General features: G+C 42.3%; 1 protein-coding gene across 10 annotated transcripts in view; it reads right to left on the bottom strand.

Annotated features, from left to right (window-relative positions):
* Window positions 1-13938, bottom strand: part of ppip5k1b (diphosphoinositol pentakisphosphate kinase 1b) — a 32462-nt gene extending 18524 nt beyond the window's left edge. For 9 of the 10 annotated variants that reach the window (XR_015844045.1, XR_015844046.1, XR_015844047.1 and 6 more), the window contains exons 1-14: window positions 13757-13938; window positions 8289-8576; window positions 6451-6646; window positions 5951-6041; window positions 5370-5455; window positions 5150-5304; window positions 4760-4861; window positions 4507-4668; window positions 4301-4422; window positions 3720-3821; window positions 2987-3073; window positions 2813-2888; window positions 2077-2186; window positions 283-368 (exon numbers count right to left, since the gene is read on the bottom strand). Coding sequence is in view for 7 of the 10 variants with exons in the window: in XM_088298220.1 (XP_088154346.1) it covers window positions 283-368; window positions 2077-2186; window positions 2813-2888; window positions 2987-3073; window positions 3720-3821; window positions 4301-4422; window positions 4507-4668; window positions 4760-4861; window positions 5150-5304; window positions 5370-5455; window positions 5951-6041; window positions 6451-6646; window positions 8289-8471 (1558 nt within the window). In the remaining 3 variants the exon portion in view is untranslated. Of the gene's footprint in view, window positions 1-282; window positions 369-2076; window positions 2187-2812; window positions 2889-2986; window positions 3074-3719; window positions 3822-4300; window positions 4423-4506; window positions 4669-4759; window positions 4862-5149; window positions 5305-5369; window positions 5456-5950; window positions 6042-6450; window positions 6647-8288; window positions 8699-13756 lie in introns of all 10 variants that reach the window. The other variant, XM_088298221.1, reaches the window with a different exon arrangement.
* Window positions 13939-19773: the final 5835 nt, after the last annotated feature.

The raw sequence follows: 19773 nt of genomic DNA, 5'->3' as shown, positions 1-19773 counted from the left end.
AAGAGCCGCTGTTTGTGTATTAAGTGTCTATCTGAGAAGCAGCAGGAACCTTGTCATGTTCTCTTTCTGTCAGATTTACTTTACATTTCCCTCCACGTGTAAACTGATGTGAACTGAGCATGACTGACAATATAAATAAACACGCCGCGCCTGTGCATGCCACAAATTCTTTCATCTGACATGAGAAGATTTACATTCCTTAAGAGAAGCCGTCAAGGATTAAAGCGGAACAATATTGACGATTTCAGGCTGTTTTTTGCAACAATACGATTGGCATGTTACCTTCCTCTTCGCTGGAAGCTTTGGGTTGCCCGTGACGCAAGTACGTCAACTGGACTTTCCGGTTGATACCTGAGAAGTGACCGTACCTGGAGGAAATAAACACACACACACACACACAAAAGCAGGCCAAACTGTATAATATGCACCAATGGCAGACAAGCAGGTATCACACGCACACGTACGGTCAATAAAATTAGTTGTGAAGCTAAACTGATTGGCCCAAGCACACAAGAAGCATTCCAGTGACCGTGAATGGCGCACTAGTGGTGTTGTGCTGCGTTAACAATCAAATGAGACTAATGAGTCCAGACCTCTCTGCGATGAATCAGGCGGGCAGCTGCCTTGGCGGTCACGCGATGACGGATGCTGGGCTTATAATAAAAGCCTCTGGCGAGTGGCCAGCGTGAAACGCATGTGAGGCCGACATGAAATCGGTGACTCATATCACCTTTACTCACGTCAAACTAAAGCATTACATCATTCAAATTGCTAAAAGGGGTCATAACGACAAAAGAAAATCACTTCAAGTTTGACAAGGTGGAGCATGTTGACGTGAACTTGACAACAAGGAATCTGCACAGCGCTCAGCTCCGTCAAACAGCGTGAGTTGGGTCGGTGTTTTGAAAATCAAAAGGTTCCCTTTTCCATCTGAGCGCAAGTCAGAAGGAGTTTGGCATCATGACTCGAACATGCACCTCGGATAACAATGACGATCGTACACGTCTGTTCACTTATTTGAAAAAAAATGCTCCGATACCATGTCATTGATACCCTTTTACGGCGTGACTTAAATCTTAAGGGCAAGTGAAGTAGGAGTCATGCCAGCCATGTGGGAAACTAAGTCACATCCATTGAAATGCTTTGTTAAAAATATATTGAATTAAAAAAAATTAATTCAGCGAGTACCCAATGTAAGTATTTGTGCTTATACTTTATCTAAAAAAAAGAAAAAAAAGTTGGATGGTTGCAACCCTATTTTGGGGTCAGACATACTTTCAAATCAATCGCGTTCTTGCTTTGTGTTGTATTCAAGCTAACATGCCGTGCACGTTTATCACTTCCCCAACTTTTACAACCAGACCTTTACACAAAGTCCTTTAGTGGCATAAAAGCTGCTTTTATTCTGCAATGACTTTTGGACCTTTGCTCTCTGCCACGTCGATAATTATAAATAACGCAGATAACTTGTGTCGTACACAAGAATGAGATGAAAGATGGCAATTAGCTGATTTAGACTTCAAGTGACACGTCATGAAGACCGCATGCACACGCAGCCACACCACACACACATTGTTGATTTACACACGTCCACATTTGACATGTGCATGTCCCGTGGCTGCCTTTATGTGTGTCCTGTTAAAGGCCAAACATGAGATGGAATTAATGGAGGTGATGCTGTACAGAAATATTAGGAACAGTCCCGAGTATGCTAACGATGTTCAAGAAGGAGACGGGCGAACATCAACGGGCGCGTGCGCGTTCCTAATATTTTGCACGCCAGGTGGGCTAAAAGAGGGAAGTCAATAAAAAAAAAAATAAATAAAATGAAAAGGGAGAGTGTGCGTACTGAGTGTCAATCAAACTGGATTCCCTTTTGGAAAGGAGAAAGAAGGAGGGATAGGCAGAGGAGGGAAGAGAAGATGAACATGAGACGCTAAATGAGTGAATTGAGAATGAAAGATGGAGAATGATGGGCAGACTTGAGTGCAGCGACGGTTTGAAGCTGAATTGATGCGAGCATGAGCAAGGAGGGCGGCAGAGACTTGGCGCGTGTGCGTGTGTGCGTGTTCTCACATCTCCAGGACGGTCTTGAGTTGCTCCAGTTTGGACTTCTTCTCCTCAATCTCACAGTCGTTATGTTGGCCAAGTTCAAGCAGCAGCAGACGAGCAATGTCCAGCACTTCCTGCAAAGAGGGACCCTGTTATTTCGAGGTTTCAACACTCGTATGGCAGACGAGAATATCGAAATGTTACTTCAAACTTTGCCTGCGGGAGTTCATACGGGAAAGCGCCCTGACTTTGGAGTTCAATTTGTTCTATTTTCCACGCTCGTAAATCAAAATACCCATCTCTCAAATCTTTTCCCACTGAAATGAGCCGTTAATCAGTTCCAGTCGCACAAATAAGAGAAATCTCACTTGAATAAATAATTAATAAATAAAATGTAAAGAATTAAGTAATCCATTTGTCATCCTGCACCTTCTGGTGGGCACCCCAAGGCCACCAATACGATACAGACAGTCGTACAGTATAATAGACAAAGACGAGTAACACAACTAAGTGACTCAGTAAGACGTTTTTTTTTCTTCATTTTTGCAGAATTGTTCTCTATCTGCTGCCGGTTTTGAAGTCTGCGGTCACCATTTATTGCCATAATAGACATTTCTGCCCGCGAAAAAAATAAAATAAATAAATAAAAAAATTAATTGGAAATGTACCTGTACCTGCAAAAACTCATAAATCATGAATTTGCAAGTCGAGGTACCACTACGTAAGTTTTTAAATGTTTGGGAAAAGAGTTTCAGCTCACCTGAAGCTGTTTAGGTTTTTTCAGCTTTAGCTTTCCTGACTTGTAACCTCCACATTTTTCAAACAACTCAAAGAATCTGTGGGTGGCCACACAGAAAAAAAAGCAAACAATATCAAGATTAGACTGCAAGTAAAGTTTAAAAAAAGAAATACTAAATGTGTGTTCAGTACGTACAGAGGATGTCGAACCTCCATTTTCATTTTCTGCTTTGGTGTGCGGTCGCCATGGCGAATAATGGCGATAACGCAGCGCAGCTCCATCCTGTGTCGAGAGGAAATGAGGTTAAATGAGGCGCCAGAAGCATCTCCCTGCTCTCACTTGACAGGAGAGAAGCAGCATAAACAGACAGCCCAGCAACATAATTGTCGGCCTGCTTTTAAGATAAGATAAGATAAGATGTCCTTTATTAGTCCCACAATGGGGAAATTTGAGAACATGACAGAACCACAGACATCATGCAACATGAAAATCAGGAATGAAAATCTATTCACGTTCCACGTTTCTTTTAAAAATCAAAACTGTTAAATCCATTTCTTGACAGTTGGGAGATGCTCTCTATCGGAAAAAGATTGTACAATGCTCATGACTAAAAACAAAAGTTAACAGCTTTCATTTTCATAATCCAAAGAATTAAATCGATTGACATTAATGAACTCTACAAGAAGGGAAAATATTTTTTTCAGATTACACAGCGCTCAAGCGCCAATATTTCGAAAAATAAATCAATATAACATTTAGGGACATTAATAAGCTCTCTATTGGACCACAAGTAAATTGAAAAAAAAATAATAATAAAAACACACAGCTCCATGTCCAATATTTCTGGTAAAGAGAAAAAAAAGTTTATAAATTATAATTCTCCTATCATCACAAATCTATTTTGAGCCTGGTTGTTTTTCTAACGTACATGGTTCCTGAGGTCGTCGGCACAATGGGGATGTCTTCGGCCTCCATCGGGATGGACCAAGGAATGTGGAACTGGGGGGCCAACTCTCTCATTACCATGTTTCTGTCGAAAGAAAAAAAAAAAAAACATTACTGAATGTATCAGCCAATTTGCCTTTAATTCTATTTCTATTTGCAGACGGCTCGCTTCTTTTGTTTCTAGCCGCCAAGGAATGATTTGTTAGGCACCAAGGGAATTCCGTTCACACGTGGCGTGGATGTTGTCGTCACGTTTATGAGTGTGCTTGGAGGGACGACGTGAAAAATCAGAAGGCAACGAAACCGCAAAGCTGTCAGCTGGTTATGCCAATGAATTACCACACACTTGTAAAAAAATCAATAAATCAAATGCCAGTGATCATCAGGCGAGAAAAAAAAAATTAGCTGGACGAAATTTTTTAGCGATGCATGAATTTGGGGGAGGAGTTTGTTTGTCCTCAGCCTTACTCGTAGTCCTTGCTCTGACAAGGTAGCGAATTTATTGCAGCTTGATCGCATTTGTGTCAGTTTGTCAAGCGGGAGATTTAAGCAGGCGAGACTTACCCGAGCACCTTGGCACAGTCGTCGTAATACTTCATGGAGTTTTTGACGAAGCTGAAGCCGTTGACGTCGCACACAAACGAGTGGCCGTTGGCTCGGAGCAGGTCAAAGCCGCACACAGTTTGCTGGCGTCACAAGCACACAACACGGGTTATAGCGAACCGGACAAAATGGCAGACATGGAGCAGGGCTGGAATCCACGCTCTTACCTTGAAGGCAAGGCAGACTTTTCGGGCGACCAGCTTCTCCATGGCGGTCAGCATGACGGGGTATCGGATCTCCTTCCCTTCGCTGTCTCGCTCCACCTTCCCGTCCAGCGCAGGAGACTTGCGGGCCTCTGCGTGGGCGTAGTCCGGGCCCACGGTGTACACCTGACAAACACAATTCAGGGAAATAGAATTGTTTTGTTTTGTTTGTTTTTTTAATAAAATCACAGACAGTGCACAAGAACAGAGGCGGTACCTTGACGTCAGTACCGTCCGTGGGCATGAACTCCTCGTAGATGTACGATCCTGTCTTCCGAACGCTGCTCTCCGGGGAATATACGCTGCTGCGACTTCCGATCTATATGCAGCATGGATGCGGAGAAACAAAACAAAAAGAACGGCTTCCTGTCATCCTGATTTAACGTTTACAAAACAAACTCTCTCTCTCTCTCTCTCTCTCTCTCTCTCTCTCCCCCTCCCCCTCCCCCTCTCCCTCTCACGATCGAAAATGAGCTATTGATTGATTGAATGATTGAATAAATTCCAACGATTAATTTGCAATATTTAAGGTGGCATCAACACTTCTTCCCAATGTGTTCTGAAAAATTGAACCCGACCTTCTTCATGCATGCCGACTTTAGTTTACCTTCCGAAAAAGTCTCTGGCTGCCGCCGCCTGCTGATGTCGGGTAGTAGATGTAGACGTTGTGGTCCTCGGCGCACACGGGCTTCTCCACGAAAGGTTTGGGGAACACCTCCCCGTTCACCTCCACGTGGTCCTCCCCCTCCACCAGGTTGCATTCTGAAATGTGCACGCTCTCAACAACGATGTAGTTACAATGACGCGGATTTATCTCGACTGTTTACCTTCAGGATTGTCTGGGTCTCGTTTGAGCACACCATATCGAGGAAGGTCAATGCCCTCTTCTTGGAGGATGCGATACACTTCCCTCCTGTGGTACCAATCACACGACAATTTGTAAGATTACGTCAAAGCTGTGTTCGCAGAAGACATGTCAGCTCCATATACCCAAAATGCAGTGCATTGTGAGATTTTGGACATATTTTTTTCCTCCCTCATCAAGTCTTGCAAAGGTTTCTTTTGCAGCAGAGTTGTGGCCTAGACTGGAGACAAGCCCCCCTGTCGGGCTCAGCTCCAGGGGTCAGCGCCGGGGTCACATACAGACGCTCAATAAATGATTGATAATACAAGTTTTCTGTCAACAAGATTTAGTTTCATGCACCCCGTTTTACTCGCGGCGATTAGGTTTCTCACGGAAATCCCAGACTGTCCCATTTGCCCATCCCTACCGTCCCTATTGTTTCACAACCATTCTATTTTCTCCAAGTTGTCTGCCGTAGCTGCCAGGAATATAGTGCAAGCGTCACCGAGCGGCGACCGTCCATCGCGCGCAGGTGTGTGTGTGTGTGTGTGTGCGTGTGTGCACCTGTCCTGTATGAAATACTGCATGTTGATGTCATTGATGAGCAGTGGATTCCTGAGTTTGGCGTATTCCACAGCTTTGTCCAGCGGGAAACCTGCACAAATGTGACACACAAAAAACGAATCATCTGATTTTACAAAATGTGATCTATTGACAGCCTTAGTATTTTGTTGAGTCTGAGCAGGTGTACGTGGAAATTTGATGACGTTAGCTGCAAGTAAGTGAGCGTGTGTGTGTGTGCACTAAAAATATTTATCATGCGTGTAGAAAAATTCTCATCACCATCAAGCATATGATAAATTATGATTCAAACACACACACACACACACACTGATATTTGCTCAACTCTAACAAGCGACAGCCCATTTAGTGAGAAGTACGAATTAATACATTTCCGATAAAAATGAAAATTCTCTACAATTTACCACTTAAACTTGGAACCTCAAAACTAGGGAAATACTTCGGGTATATCCGTGAATGTACATTACTCATGCAAAGGCTACCTTTGGAGTGAAAAGAGATGAGGCAGTCACACAGCGGCCATTTGTCCACGGGCTCATCCAGGATGACGTCCTCGGGAAAGATGACCACCTCGATGTAGTCAAACTTGCAGAGGCGCTCCAGGATATGTGTCATGGGCTTGGACTTGGACTTCTTCATCATGCAGCAAATGCCCACGACAATCTGTCGCTCGGATGGCTGACGGGAAGGAACGTGACTTCTCATAAATCACGCCTCATGTGGAACGATTGACGAGAAAGCTAACATGCAGTATTTTTCCATCGTTGCAGTACTTTTACCATTAAAGTACTTTTATCATTGCAGTATATTTTATCATTGCAGTACTTTCCTGTCATTTCAGTACTCTCACCATTACAGTACTTTTATCAGTGTAATATCTTTATCATTGCAGTATTTTCAATCATTCAGTAGTTTTTATCATTACAGTGTTTTCCCCCTCTGTATAATGGACAGGCATTAGGAGTGTTTCCTTACACTTAGATACGTTTATACTGTGTATATTTGCATGCTTTTTATGAATGTCTGCTGCTAATGTTATACATTAACGGCTACATTACGCCGCCGACTCTGTGTGATCTATATCTTTGCTGCTGTAACACTTCAAATTTCCCCATTGTGGGACTAATAAAGGACATCCTTATCTTTATGGAAGTGCACTGCAGGAATGATGACAAAGATTATTGGTTGCAAGACTCAATTCAGACTTGTCACCAACATTGCCATCTTGTATCGTGTGTTGGCACTTTAAAAGGCGGGGCCTGGCCGGTGAGTGACGTGGGGGGCAGCAAATGAGAGTTGATCGTTGTTAGCACAGAGTAGCGGCTGGCTGTTTGCTGCCTGTGTGTTGCGCTGTGGCCATTCGAAGCTCGTGTAAGAATGTGTTTATTATTTACATGTTTTTTTTGTGAACATTTGTATTAAAAAAAAAAAAAAATTATATATAGATAGATAGATAGATAGATAGATAGATAGATAGATAGATAGATAGATAGATAGATATAGATATATATATATATACACACATATATATATATATACAGTGGAACCTCGGTTCTCGAACGACTCTGGGGTCGAACGACTCTGAGACATTCTTGCTTCGCAGTTCGAACAAACATCGGAGTTCGAACGCCAGTACGACGCGTGAGTGCGTACGCGAGGGTGGGATGCTGAGCGGCGTACGGGTGTAGATCGCTCTCTTGCTCTCTTTATGACCAACTGTTGTCGCGTGCGGACGTGCTGCGTTTTGCTCTCGCGTTTTATATCGGTGTACGAAGTGTTTTAGCCCCTAATCATGCCTCCAAATAAAGTCAGTGCAAGCAGCAAAGGAATGGTTTCGGTGTTCGAACAATTCGCTTTTCGAACAGGGTTCTGGAACGGATTATGGTCGAGAACCGAGGTTCCACTGTATATATATATATATATATATATATATATATATATATATAAAATCCTTGAGCACTTGTGGGAGCTATACAATACAATGTAACAAGTGGCGGTAAGCTACATTTGCTAACATCAACGATACGTGCGGCAACAAATGATTACCTTAATCGTCAATTACTTTTTTGATAAATTAATGAATTAGCCCTTTTCAGTGAATAAAATCCATAAATTAATATAAACTTGAATCCAGTTTAAATTTTAAAAAAGGTAAATTTTTATTCAATACCAGGACATGATTATCAACTGAAAAAATTCTTTATGATTTAGTTATTATTGTAACTGTAACATTAAAATGTAATCGCATCACATTTCGATATGAATCTCTTTTGTCCCATCCCTCGCCCATGATTCCAACAAAACTCAGATTTTGACTCACCGACTCGTCGTCTTCGTCCTCCACGTCTTCTTCTCGGAACATGTCGATCTTTACGTCCGCCTCCATTGGCTGCATGTCGGGCTCGTCATCGTCAGAGTCGGGGGTGGCGGTGGCGAAGTTGGCGCTGCCCCGCTTCGGGCCGTCTCCGGCTTCCGGCCGCCGTCCGTCACAGGATTCAGACATCACGTGTGTGACATGTCCACGTCGGGGTTAAATTGTGATCTTCTCGCAGAAGAGATCTGTCGCACTTTCCGAGGAACTTGGAGGTAGAAACTGCGGCCCGAGGCTCTACAACGACATGGTCTGTCTGTGTTAGGACAGCTAAGTCCCCGCCCTGAAGGACAACAGGTCGCAGTTCCTCACAAGGTCAACTTCACACTGCACTACTGCACACCACTGTTCTTTCTCCCCTGGCGACCACATAAAGCAAAAAAAGCGTGGCGGGAAAGAGTTAAGCAACTGTACTGTGTGAGGTAGTAGCGTTGCCACATTTAGAAAAGCGTGAGTAACCTCAGTTATAGAACAGAAGAAAAGTTCGTAGAAGATACGCGCCACTGACGACGTGACAATTTCAAAGAAGAACGGTTCTGGACAAATATTTGCTTCACTTCTGTGTTGACATTTGTTGGAGTGGAGTTTGGATGGACATTTGAATTTAATGTTTTAACAGATACTGAAAAATAGACACAGCAAAAAAAAAAAAAAAGATAATAAAGGCACAAAATCGAAATTGGGAACGACAATCCAGGAACATCATTTTTTGTTTTGGATTTTTTTTACATTGAAATTAGTTTTTTAAATACATTTAGTTTTAATTTGTTTCTAGAGCAGGTTTGTTGGTTTTTATTTAGTTTTGATTTTTTCAAGTGTTTTGTTGCAGTTCAGTTTTTATTCGGTTTTTTTCACTCAGTGTTGGGGAATGAAGTAAAAAAAAACTACAATTCTCAAATAACTGACCTTCCTTACTGCAATGCCGAAATAACATTTCAAATGAATCCCCAAAAAAGCTGACAAAAATATGAATTGACAAAAATGAAAACAGAGGACATTTCCTCTACATTTATAGTTACTTTAGTTTTCTAACATTAGATGTAGTTTCAGTTAGTTTTTTTTTTATATAAACTGTTGTTATTTTGTTAACAATAATGTTTTTTTTCATTTTTTGTTCATTTTGTTAACTATAAAAACAGCAGACAGGATAAAATAGAGGTAGAAAAAAGATTTTTTTTTTGACAAATCACCCGTCAGAACAGAAATAAATAAATAAATAAATAAATAAAACTCACATAGCCACTCAAATAGATGAGTGGACTTGACAAGGCATACATGAAAAAAATACCTGAAACCGGATTTTCAACCATGTGACGATTACAATTTAATCTGGCTTTGATCTGCCAGCGAGTCTCGTGGCTGAAACAGATTTTTAGCCGTACACACGCAACATTAACTCCATGACGCAGCACTTTTATTTCCAAGTAATTCCCAACTAGTGTGCCATGAGAGACCATCAGGGTGCCGCGGGGTATGATAAAATTTCACTTTGTTATCTTTCTCTATTCCTGACAAATCTTTGTTCATCTATGTCAATGACGTGTATGGATATATATATATATATATATATATATATATATATATATATATATATATTTACACACACACACATATATCGGTCTATCACTATCATATAATTGAGAGAATTTGTCACAATCATCAATTATTGCAGCCATCCGTACTCCCCAATGCCGAGCGCACCTGCTGATTGTGCAAAATGTCCTTCACTCTTCCTCCCCCCTCCCGCACTCTCTTGTTCTCAGTTCAACCTTGGTGGAAGTCCGCCTGTGTTGTGCCATTTCTCCAGTGACATATCTCAAATAATCTCCCGCTGACCCTGGCGCCTATAAATAACGGAGAGACGGGACCTGAGGGGCCCGCACCAAGGGGGGAAATTTATACCGACCAGCTAGGCTAACCAAAAGATAAGTCATCCCGACTTAGCTTTGAGCTGACGACAACCTGTGATCCTTAAACGGAGAGGGGACCCTTCTGACTGCGCCGAGCAGTGATAAAAGCGTACGTAAATACCTGAAAGAAGGCGCCACTTTAATGATGCCGACTAAAAAAACGTTTTGTACATTTTCCTTGTGTCCTGAGACGCAAATAGGTTAGCACTTCCCGTCTTGGCGAATCAACGCCTAAATTAGGTGGTTGACCGCAAACGTTCCTTGGTGTCACCATAGCGTTCTTTTCAGATCTGCATTAGCTGGAAAAAACAATTTTGAGAGGTCATGCGGAAGTCATTCACTCCCATCCAATATATATTTATTCATTGATGCATTTAAAACTCCAGACCGGCTATCCACGAGGTCCCTGTGCTGCTCTTACTCAATCACTGAAACACAAAGACAGACCGGGTGTACTAAAAGTCACTGTACATGTTTTTTTTTGTTGTTTTTTTTTTCTGTTCCTAGTTCTTCCTCTTTCGTGAGGCAATCATCATCACAGCTTCGGCTTTGCCGTATTTCTGAGAATATCAGTCGCTTGTCCAGGCCAGTCTCGCCCGTTTTGATTTGAGCAGTGTTGAAAAACTGACGCCTGAGAAAAGGTTTTTCTGCTTTTCAGCACCAGTTTGACAAGTTTGATGGCTGACACACTGTCCCAACACACAACAAAGTACCAGTTACGTTGTACAGGACACGTTTCTTGATATTGTATGTCAGTGGCGGGCCGTGCATTTCACCCGTAGGCCTTCAGTGAAGTCCTACTGAGCCCGACTTGAATAAATCTGCCTCATATTGCCGTCATTTATGACACCACGGCTGGAGAAATAGTATACAGAAAGACACTTACACAGAACTGAGCGAGTGTTGGACGACTTAGCTTCTCTCGAAAGGTCCGTCTTGAAAATGTCCTCGCAAGTGTATCTGCAATTAAATGCACACTTTTCCCTCCTTCCGCCATTGTGGTTTAAAAAAAAGCAAGAATATAATTGAGATTTTCGACCAATCGTCAGTTACGACTTTCGGGCGTGTTGATTCCGCATAGCGCCGCCCCCTCACGTGTGAGTATCCAATCACAAAACGCGTTTGTCACCTTCAACAGAAGGCCAGCGAGAAGGCAACTCGACATCTGATTGGCTACCGCAACTGTCTATCAAATCTGAAAACCCATTGACTTTGACAGAACAGATGTCTGCACGATTGTATCTGAAGGCCTCGGACTGTTATCAGACTGCTACCGGTATTGTGAAATCTGCCTGGCAACACGAGCTCGCTGAATTCTAATTGGATAAAAACTCCTCACCTAAAAATACAGCACGAGGATATAATATGACATCAATGTGAAGAATATGATCATGATTTCTTGATGATGTTAGGCCAGCAGAGAAGGCCTTGAAGGCCTTGGTCGTCCACCACTGGTGTATGTGTTCTTGACGACTCACGCAGACGAAGGCCTGCTTCCACCAACACTGCTGAAAAGAAGCAACGGCACAGGCAATGTTCCGCTTGAAGCCTTTTGAAGCGTATATTGTATTCACACACTGGAGAAGTGTGGCGGCCACAAAGCTTCTCACAGTCGGGGACAAAAAAATCTTCTTGCCAATGCTGTTCCCAAGTCAATTTGCGGGCCATGAGCGAGGGAATGATATACTTGCAAAAAAAAACTGCAACACTAATGATGCTGCCCTCACGTCGGCCCGAATGATCCCTGAAAGCAAATAGAAAAAAAGAGCTGCATCGTTATATTGACGTTTGAGATAAAAAATCGACACAAAGCCAATTAAAAAAAAAAAGAAAAGAACAAAACATGATAAAACACATCCTTCCAAGTAACGGACTCACGTCTGAGAATTAAAGTGCTACGGAGACCACCAGAAAAAAGCTCGTCACACCATCGGCCTTTAACTTGAACATAGAATCCAGCAAAAGTGCTCTCACACATCAACGCGGTCTCCCATATTCGGAAAATGACAAGCCATCAGCCACACGGTCTGGCGTCAAGTAGAAAATCCTTGCTGGCCACGACAACTGCTTTCGACAGAGCGGGAGAAGTGAGGGTCAGGTGTCCAGCTTCACGTGACAACAACGCAGAAAAATGTCAGAAAAATGCCAACTTTTTACAAGCAGCGAAAACGTGACTATTAAAAGCCGTAAGTGTCTCGTCTTTCACCTTTGAGACAGTCTGTCTCTTGATTAGATGAGAGCAACGAGCCCCACGACGCCGACTCTCAAGATGTCAACGCGGCTCGCTCCTAATCGACATGAACTCAAGATACCAAGAACGCTAATGACTCGTTCAAGCCCTTATCGACCACGCTCATCCTGTGCGGGGTCGCTTTTCTTCAGAGAACTCAACCAATTGCTTTGCCACGCTAAGAATGCTGCCCACGGAAAATATGTTATCGGTATTAAAGGGTTTGGTGGCTGATTTACTAACGACACTAACAACACCATTTCATAAGCTTAAAGGCCAAAGTGCACAGAACAGGACATGGAAATATTTTACGCCTTTTTACGACACATTTCAGCTCAACTTTATTTATAGAGCACTGTGATAAACAAATGCAGCTGTGGCAAAGTGTTGCACGTAATAAACTTCTAACGAAACATTAATCATACAATATTAATATATCAAAATGAATACAAAAAAGGAGAGGGATTTTTGACTGGCCCACGAATCAGCCCTTCGTGCATGTGATGTGGTTGCGGCCAAATATGCAAAGGAAAAAAATTGCCTCTGAACGCGTCAAAAACGCCGGTTGTCCGTTCCTGCTTCGATCAGGTGAGCGTGTTTAGGGGACGCGGGGGAGATCCCAATCCAAGGTCAGAGTCTGGGCCTGACAATTTGTATGAATAAGGCCGGAGGGTCAAGGCCGGAAGGCGACCCAGATCGCGGCTGGAGGGCGGGGGACTGACTGGCAAAGAAGCGTCAAGTGCCAGATTGAGTTCATGGACAATATTGGATTCAAACAAAACACATTTTGGTCACAATTGCAAGATGTCATGGCTTTGCAAGCATCAATTCTTGGTAACAGAGTACTCGGATGCAAGTACTTGTACTTGGTCAGAAATAAAGTGGTTTTGCTCGTCACTATTTATCATTGTGGAGCCATGTTTCAATAAATATTCCGTTAAAAAAAATCTATAAATATGATGGCAAGGTACACAGAGTGTAGGGAGCATTCTAGTGAGCGGTGAAGGCAGACTTTTGGGGCAAATGTCATGAAACGGAGCCACAAAATTCGATCGCAGCAGCTTGAGCTCCAAAATGAATGAGCGTGGGAACAACAGAAAGCGTTCACGCTGCACAACTTCCTTTCCGGACTCCAACTTAACGTCTCTTCAGTGGGGCAGCGTGTTCTTTGTGGCACTTTCCCAAGCGCACCCCTAAATCAAACTCATTCGCCGTCTACTCTTGGCCGCGGGTCGGCTGACACCGACAATACTTGGGTTCAAATGAGCGCCACTTACCCGCGATAAGGTCGTCAAAGTGTCCCCGCTGCGTCCACTTCCTTGTTCCCGCCCCCTCCCTGAGCGAATTGGACCCGAGGGGAAGCAGGAGACAAGTTCACGTCCGGTCAGCGGCCAGCTAACTGCCGCCAAGTACCGCCGCAACGACTGACGCCGACCGACGGAAACATCCTCCCCCACCGCTGACCTCCACCGGACCCCTCCCGCTCCCCACTGCTCTTCCCGGTCCCGGCCGCCCGCCGCCGGGTGGAGAGCATAGCTGTCCCCGCGACGGTGCTGCCACCTAGCGTCTCGTGCTGGTGCACTGCAGCACACGCGACAATCACCAGGGTGCGTAACTTACGGCCCGTGGGTCAAATACGGCCCTGGCGTTCTACGTGGCCCAACATTTTTAAAATATAGAAATAGGGTGGTATTTTTTTCACTTTTGTTTTTATTTCATTGTATCATAGTATATGATTAGCAATTTAATACTCAACACAATGAAAAACAATTTTGACTTTTCTTTCTGACCCAGGTGACGATTCCCGATGTGACAAACTGCAGCAGTATAGCGCCAACTACTGCCCAGGAGGACTTATTTGATATCCTTTTTTTATCATTATTATTTTACTCAATTATCAGAGACCAGCATCCAGTACCTGATACCTTAAAATAAGAAAAATATTGACCTAATACAATACCCGGTATCGGTACTTGCCTATACTTAGTCAGAAGTCAATGATCCGGCAAATATTGAGACAGACAACCATTCATGCTCACATTTACTCCATCACTGTATGAGGAACTGAATCCATCCCAAGATTCAGGCGAATGTATAGTGACACTGCCAGTGATATTATTATAATTATGATTAATATTACAATATTATAATATTAGTTTATGAAAGACATTACATTAATGTCCATTTTTTTGCTTCTCTTTGAGTGACATACGCACATGCCAGCTCAACTCGCTGGTATGTCCAATGCGAGCCTGGCACGCTGTCGACCCATCATGAGAAGCCAGTCTGTGTTGCCACATAAGGAAGTGAGTGTTCTCAACAAGCCGGTAATGTGAATTCTACCTCCTTCTTCTTCGTACTCTATCACCGCCTATGCGGCATCCAAATCTGTGGAGGGAAGAAAAAAATTACTGGATATTATGTAATGTAAAAAAAAAAATAAAAAAAAACTGCAATATTCCAAATGAAAGCCGTTGTTTTTCGGACTGCGCTTGCAATCATTTAAGGTCATCGCACCTTTGCACAATTGAGTCTTTATTGTGTTCCAGAGAAGAGGAAACTGAGGGAGGCAGGTCTGTTCGAAACGAATGACCTCCATGAAATGGCACCAACTAAATGATCTTCATTGAAATGCACGGTCGCACATTTAAGTATAAATGTCTTACAAATAAAACAGTCCAACACCAAGGACAAAATCTTAACAAAAAGTAACTTATGTGTGTTTGTTGTGTACTGGTGAGGAAGCACATTGACCCGAGCTCAGAGGTCATGAGTTGGAACGCGTTTAATATTTTTGAATGGCTTCTTTTTGAACATTTACAAACGTACAACTTTTAACTTTCAAGTGTAATGCACTTTAATGCAATCATAATCCATCCATCCATTATCTGTACCGCTTGTCCTCACAAGGGTTGCGGAGGGTGCTGGAGTCTATCCCAGCTGTCTTTGGGCAGTAGGCGGGGGACACCCTGAACAGGTTGCCAGCCAATCGCAGGGCACACAGAGACGAACAACCAACCGCGCTAACAATCGCAACTAGGGGCAATTTAGAGTGTCCAATCAACCTGCCATGCATGATTTTGGAATGTGGGAGGAAAGCGGAGTACCCGGAAGAAACCCACGCAGGAACGGGGAGAACGTGCAAACTCCACGCAGGAAGGCCGGAGTCGGTATCGAACCCAGAACCTCATAACGGAGCGGCATAGGTAGCTATTTCACCATGCTGTCTGAAATTCATTGATGATTTAACGGCAAATTAAGAGTCTTATAAAAGCGAGCATGGTGTGAGCATTCATGGCTTTTTTTTTCCTAGTCCTACAAGTGCACCGCATATATTTGGTCGATCCAGACATTTTTTTTGGGTAATGGCGGATCCCTCGTTCATTTAAATTCCTCAGCAGACATGGTCACCAGAGCTGGCTGTCATCGTGTCTCACACATCCTCATGTATGTACATTTAAATTTAGGGAGCAGGGCAATATCAGCCCACAGCCATAAAGCAGCCATTCACGTCCTTGAAGAGACGACTGCGGCCCTCCCACTTGACCGATGGCGAGAGACTATGTCAATAATACACACACTCACATAAATGAGGTGGAGATGCACAGCCAGAACTGAGTGAAAGAAGTTCTTATGATTATCAGGGCCCCAAAGGGATTTATTTCAGGATTACTTCTCATACGTGCTACGGAAACAGACTTTTCTGAGTATTATGTGAGCGCAATTTAGAATTATATGTGAAAAGATTTCAGTAATGTGTATGAGACCGTTTCGGTTGCGCGTGTGACCAAAAACATTCTGGTTGTGTGTGAGCGAGTTTACCTGATCTGGATTTCATGAGTGGTAAAAAAAAAAAAAATGAAGCGGCACACGAATATAATCATTGACGAGCGATGTAAAAGGTGGTGCACAAAAGTGTGGTCATGTGACATGCAACCCCCAAGTGGGGAGGGGCCACGGGTCGCGTGGTGAAGCAAGCGGCGGCAACGTCATGATTTCTTCAGATGGACCGGAAGTCAGTGTGAGCGCTAAAAAAACGTCAAGAAAAACATACTTGTAGCATGCCCTTCGAACAAGGATGAGACTTTACTGATGATTTTGTGGTTTTTCAACATTTATCCATAACCGTGTAATCCGCGAACCTAGTCACCGTTAGAGCTGGAACACATTTCAAACAACATATTTCACATTTAACACTCAATATTTACAAACACAAAATACTTATATACACCATTTTCACAACTTTTGCCTCTTCGGGGGGGCAAGGAAATGAACTCAGTTTTTCTGAGGCTCAATATGAAACTCTTGGCCGTACTTTTCGTTAAGTTACCCTACGTGTGAACTGCACTAAAGAGAAAGTTTGCATTCAAAATGAAAGCATATCGCTAAAACCGGAGGTAGCAGTTATCATTGCATATTTCATATCAAAATAAAATCGAATAAATAAAATATTTGCTGCTGTTCCAAAAATATGAATATGGTTAGTTACAATAATTGAACAGCTGAACTTTATTTGGGCTTAAGGTGTGAGTTCAAATCCATCCATCCATTATCTGTTCCGCTTCTCCTCAGAGGGGGTCGCAGGGGGTGCTGGATCCTATCCCAGATGTCTTTGGGCAGTAGGCGCGGCTCGACCGTCGCCGTCGGCCAGACCCTGAACTTGTTGCCACACACAGACGAACAAGCATTCACACTCACAATCACACCGATGAACAATTTGGAGTGTTCAGTTAACCCGCCATGCGTGTTTTTGGAATGTGGGAGGAAACCCGAGTACCCGGAGAAAACCCACACAGGGGAGAACATAGAAACTTCACAGAGGAAGTCCGGAGCCGGAATCAAACCGTGTACCTCTAAACTGTGACTCTAAAAGTACGTTACCCATCAACATGATGATGACAGGAAGCATAATTTGCTATTAATTTGATATGGTGTTGAATGACCACAAAGCAAACTATGTTTTTTTTTTTCTTCAAAGCAGAATATTTGCTGTACCAAAGTGAATAGTTTGGGAGTATATTCTAAGCATGAGTCGAGTGTATGCAGCACAGTTAGTATATTCACGTCTATATCTGTACGTGCAAACATATGTTGTGTGTCTTTCTATTCCGGGGTCCACACGGGTCATATCTGATATGTCATATTTATATACGCTATATATAAATGAGGGAATTCCGATTGAATAAATCAATATTGCAAATGTCGAGTCTAAACAAAATAAGTGACATACAAAACAGATGACTGGATGGCGTCAAATGTTGAGCTGTGGTCGCCGAGGGTGATGAGGTGAGAGATCCGTGCAAACATTGTCGCTTTATGTGTGAAAATCTACCAGGGTCACATCAACACATTTTTTATCTGTTTAAATGTGGCTAAATCAACTAAAGAGATGACGAACATTCGCTTAAATTGCATAAGTGCATCAAAGTGAAAGTGATTGTTTTAACTAGCGCTGTCAAGCAATTCCATTTTGTAACTAATGCATCGCCAAAAAACTGCGTAATTAATTGAGATTGATCCCATTTTCAACGACTATTTTTTTGTGACGCCTGTAACAGATGTTTACTTGAATAATATCTTGGAATGAATGTAAAATCATCATTCATCAATCATTGGAATTCAACACTCTTCTGAGACTGGGATGGGAGTTGAGCCAGCCCGCAAAAGCAAAAATGTGTGTATCAGTGAAGAACATAAATGTACTGACAAAAATTGGAAAAAAAAAAAAATAATAATTTAAACCTCCCAGAAATCTTGAAGAAACACAGATAAATCACCAAACGCCCAAAAAATAAATAAATAATCAAAAGACTAACTGACAAACATAAAAAAATATATTTGGGGGGAAAAAATTAAAAAAAAATAATAATCTGAAAATAGATGAAGCAACCACTGCGGTACTGCGAGTATGCAGCGCTTCACTGTACTTATATTTGGTTCCATGACATATGATGCCAAACTCAATGTTTTTTCAAAAAAAAAAAAAAAAAAAAAAATCAGTGGACATAAAAAGTCTACACACCCTCTTCAAATTCCAGCTTGGGGAGGTCAAAAAGAACTGCTATAATATTTTTGCACAAGTGTACACACCCCTCTTGGCTGGCCATGTGGCTGTGTTCCGAATGAACCAATCACGCTCATACTCAAGTTAATTGGGAGTTAGGATGCACCTGCCATCATTAAAGTGACCTTGATTCACAATTAAAGTTCAGCTGTTCTAGTAGAGCACAGCATTTAAAACAGGGGTGTGTAGACTTTTTATATGCACTGTAATAATGAAATACAGGTGCCATTGTGAACAAGTAGTAATAATATGATAGCGATAAAGCATGATGATGATTTGCAAAGTCATAACGGGCGGCTGAGAGAAAACAGAAGTACTGTACAGTGTGAGGCCGACATTTAAAATGAGTTTGACACCGTCCTCGAAGTAATGACTTCAGCACTGACAAATGAAGTAGTATTCGTATTTAAAGACGGGAAAATCAATCGGATTTTCTAAGTTTCAAAAGAAGTTTGAAGGCCTAATTGCGTTTGTAAACGTCCCCCGTGTACAAACGCCGAGTGTGTCGCTCAAACGCGCCTGCAAATGAGCTTTTCACAACGGCTGTTGACATGTTTTGCTTTGAACGTTGCGGGTTACGTTGCATGCGCGTCATGAGGGCGGCGAGCACAGGGCACGTATTGATGCTCTTGACTGGAGTTTGGTGGGGGACACGCCTTTTTTTTTTTTTTTTTTTTTGCAAATGTTCGAGTACTCTGAATGGCGCACGTAAAGGAGGTGAGCGCATGCTCAAACAAACACCAACAGCTGGTTTTTTTTTTATTAACTTATTTTTTTCATTCGCGCTGGACATTCTAAGAAACTTGACCAATACCTTGAACACTCCTATATATATATATATATATATATATATATATATATATATATATATACATATATGTGTGTATATATATGTATATATATCAGGGCTATCCAAATTAAAGTGTTAACTCAGGTGATTAATCCCATTTTTTTTAACTCCGTTCAATATTTTAACTCAATTAACTCACTTTGATTTACTTAAAAAATAATTGGCATACTTTGCAAATATTGCACCATATTTATCTTTAGCACGTCTCAGAACAACACACTGTGTTCAAGTTACCACTGGGCCTTTAAACCAACATTGCTGGAGTGTGGCGCAAGTGGGCACTTTTGAGAAATGTTTTGAATATAAATGTCTGCAAAGATGTCTCCATTTAGATCGGATTCAAGAATCCAAGAAAGCTATAAGAACGATCTTTGAATTAA

This window comes from Idiotropiscis lumnitzeri, chromosome 6 (assembly GCF_059441095.1).
Source record: "Idiotropiscis lumnitzeri isolate Australia: NSW breed Sydney's pygmy pipehorse chromosome 6, RoL_Ilum_1.0, whole genome shotgun sequence".
Taxonomy (NCBI): domain Eukaryota; kingdom Metazoa; phylum Chordata; class Actinopteri; order Syngnathiformes; family Syngnathidae; genus Idiotropiscis; species Idiotropiscis lumnitzeri.
Note: the sequence above shows the minus strand (reverse complement) of the source record. Positions and strands in the feature narration are given on the sequence as shown.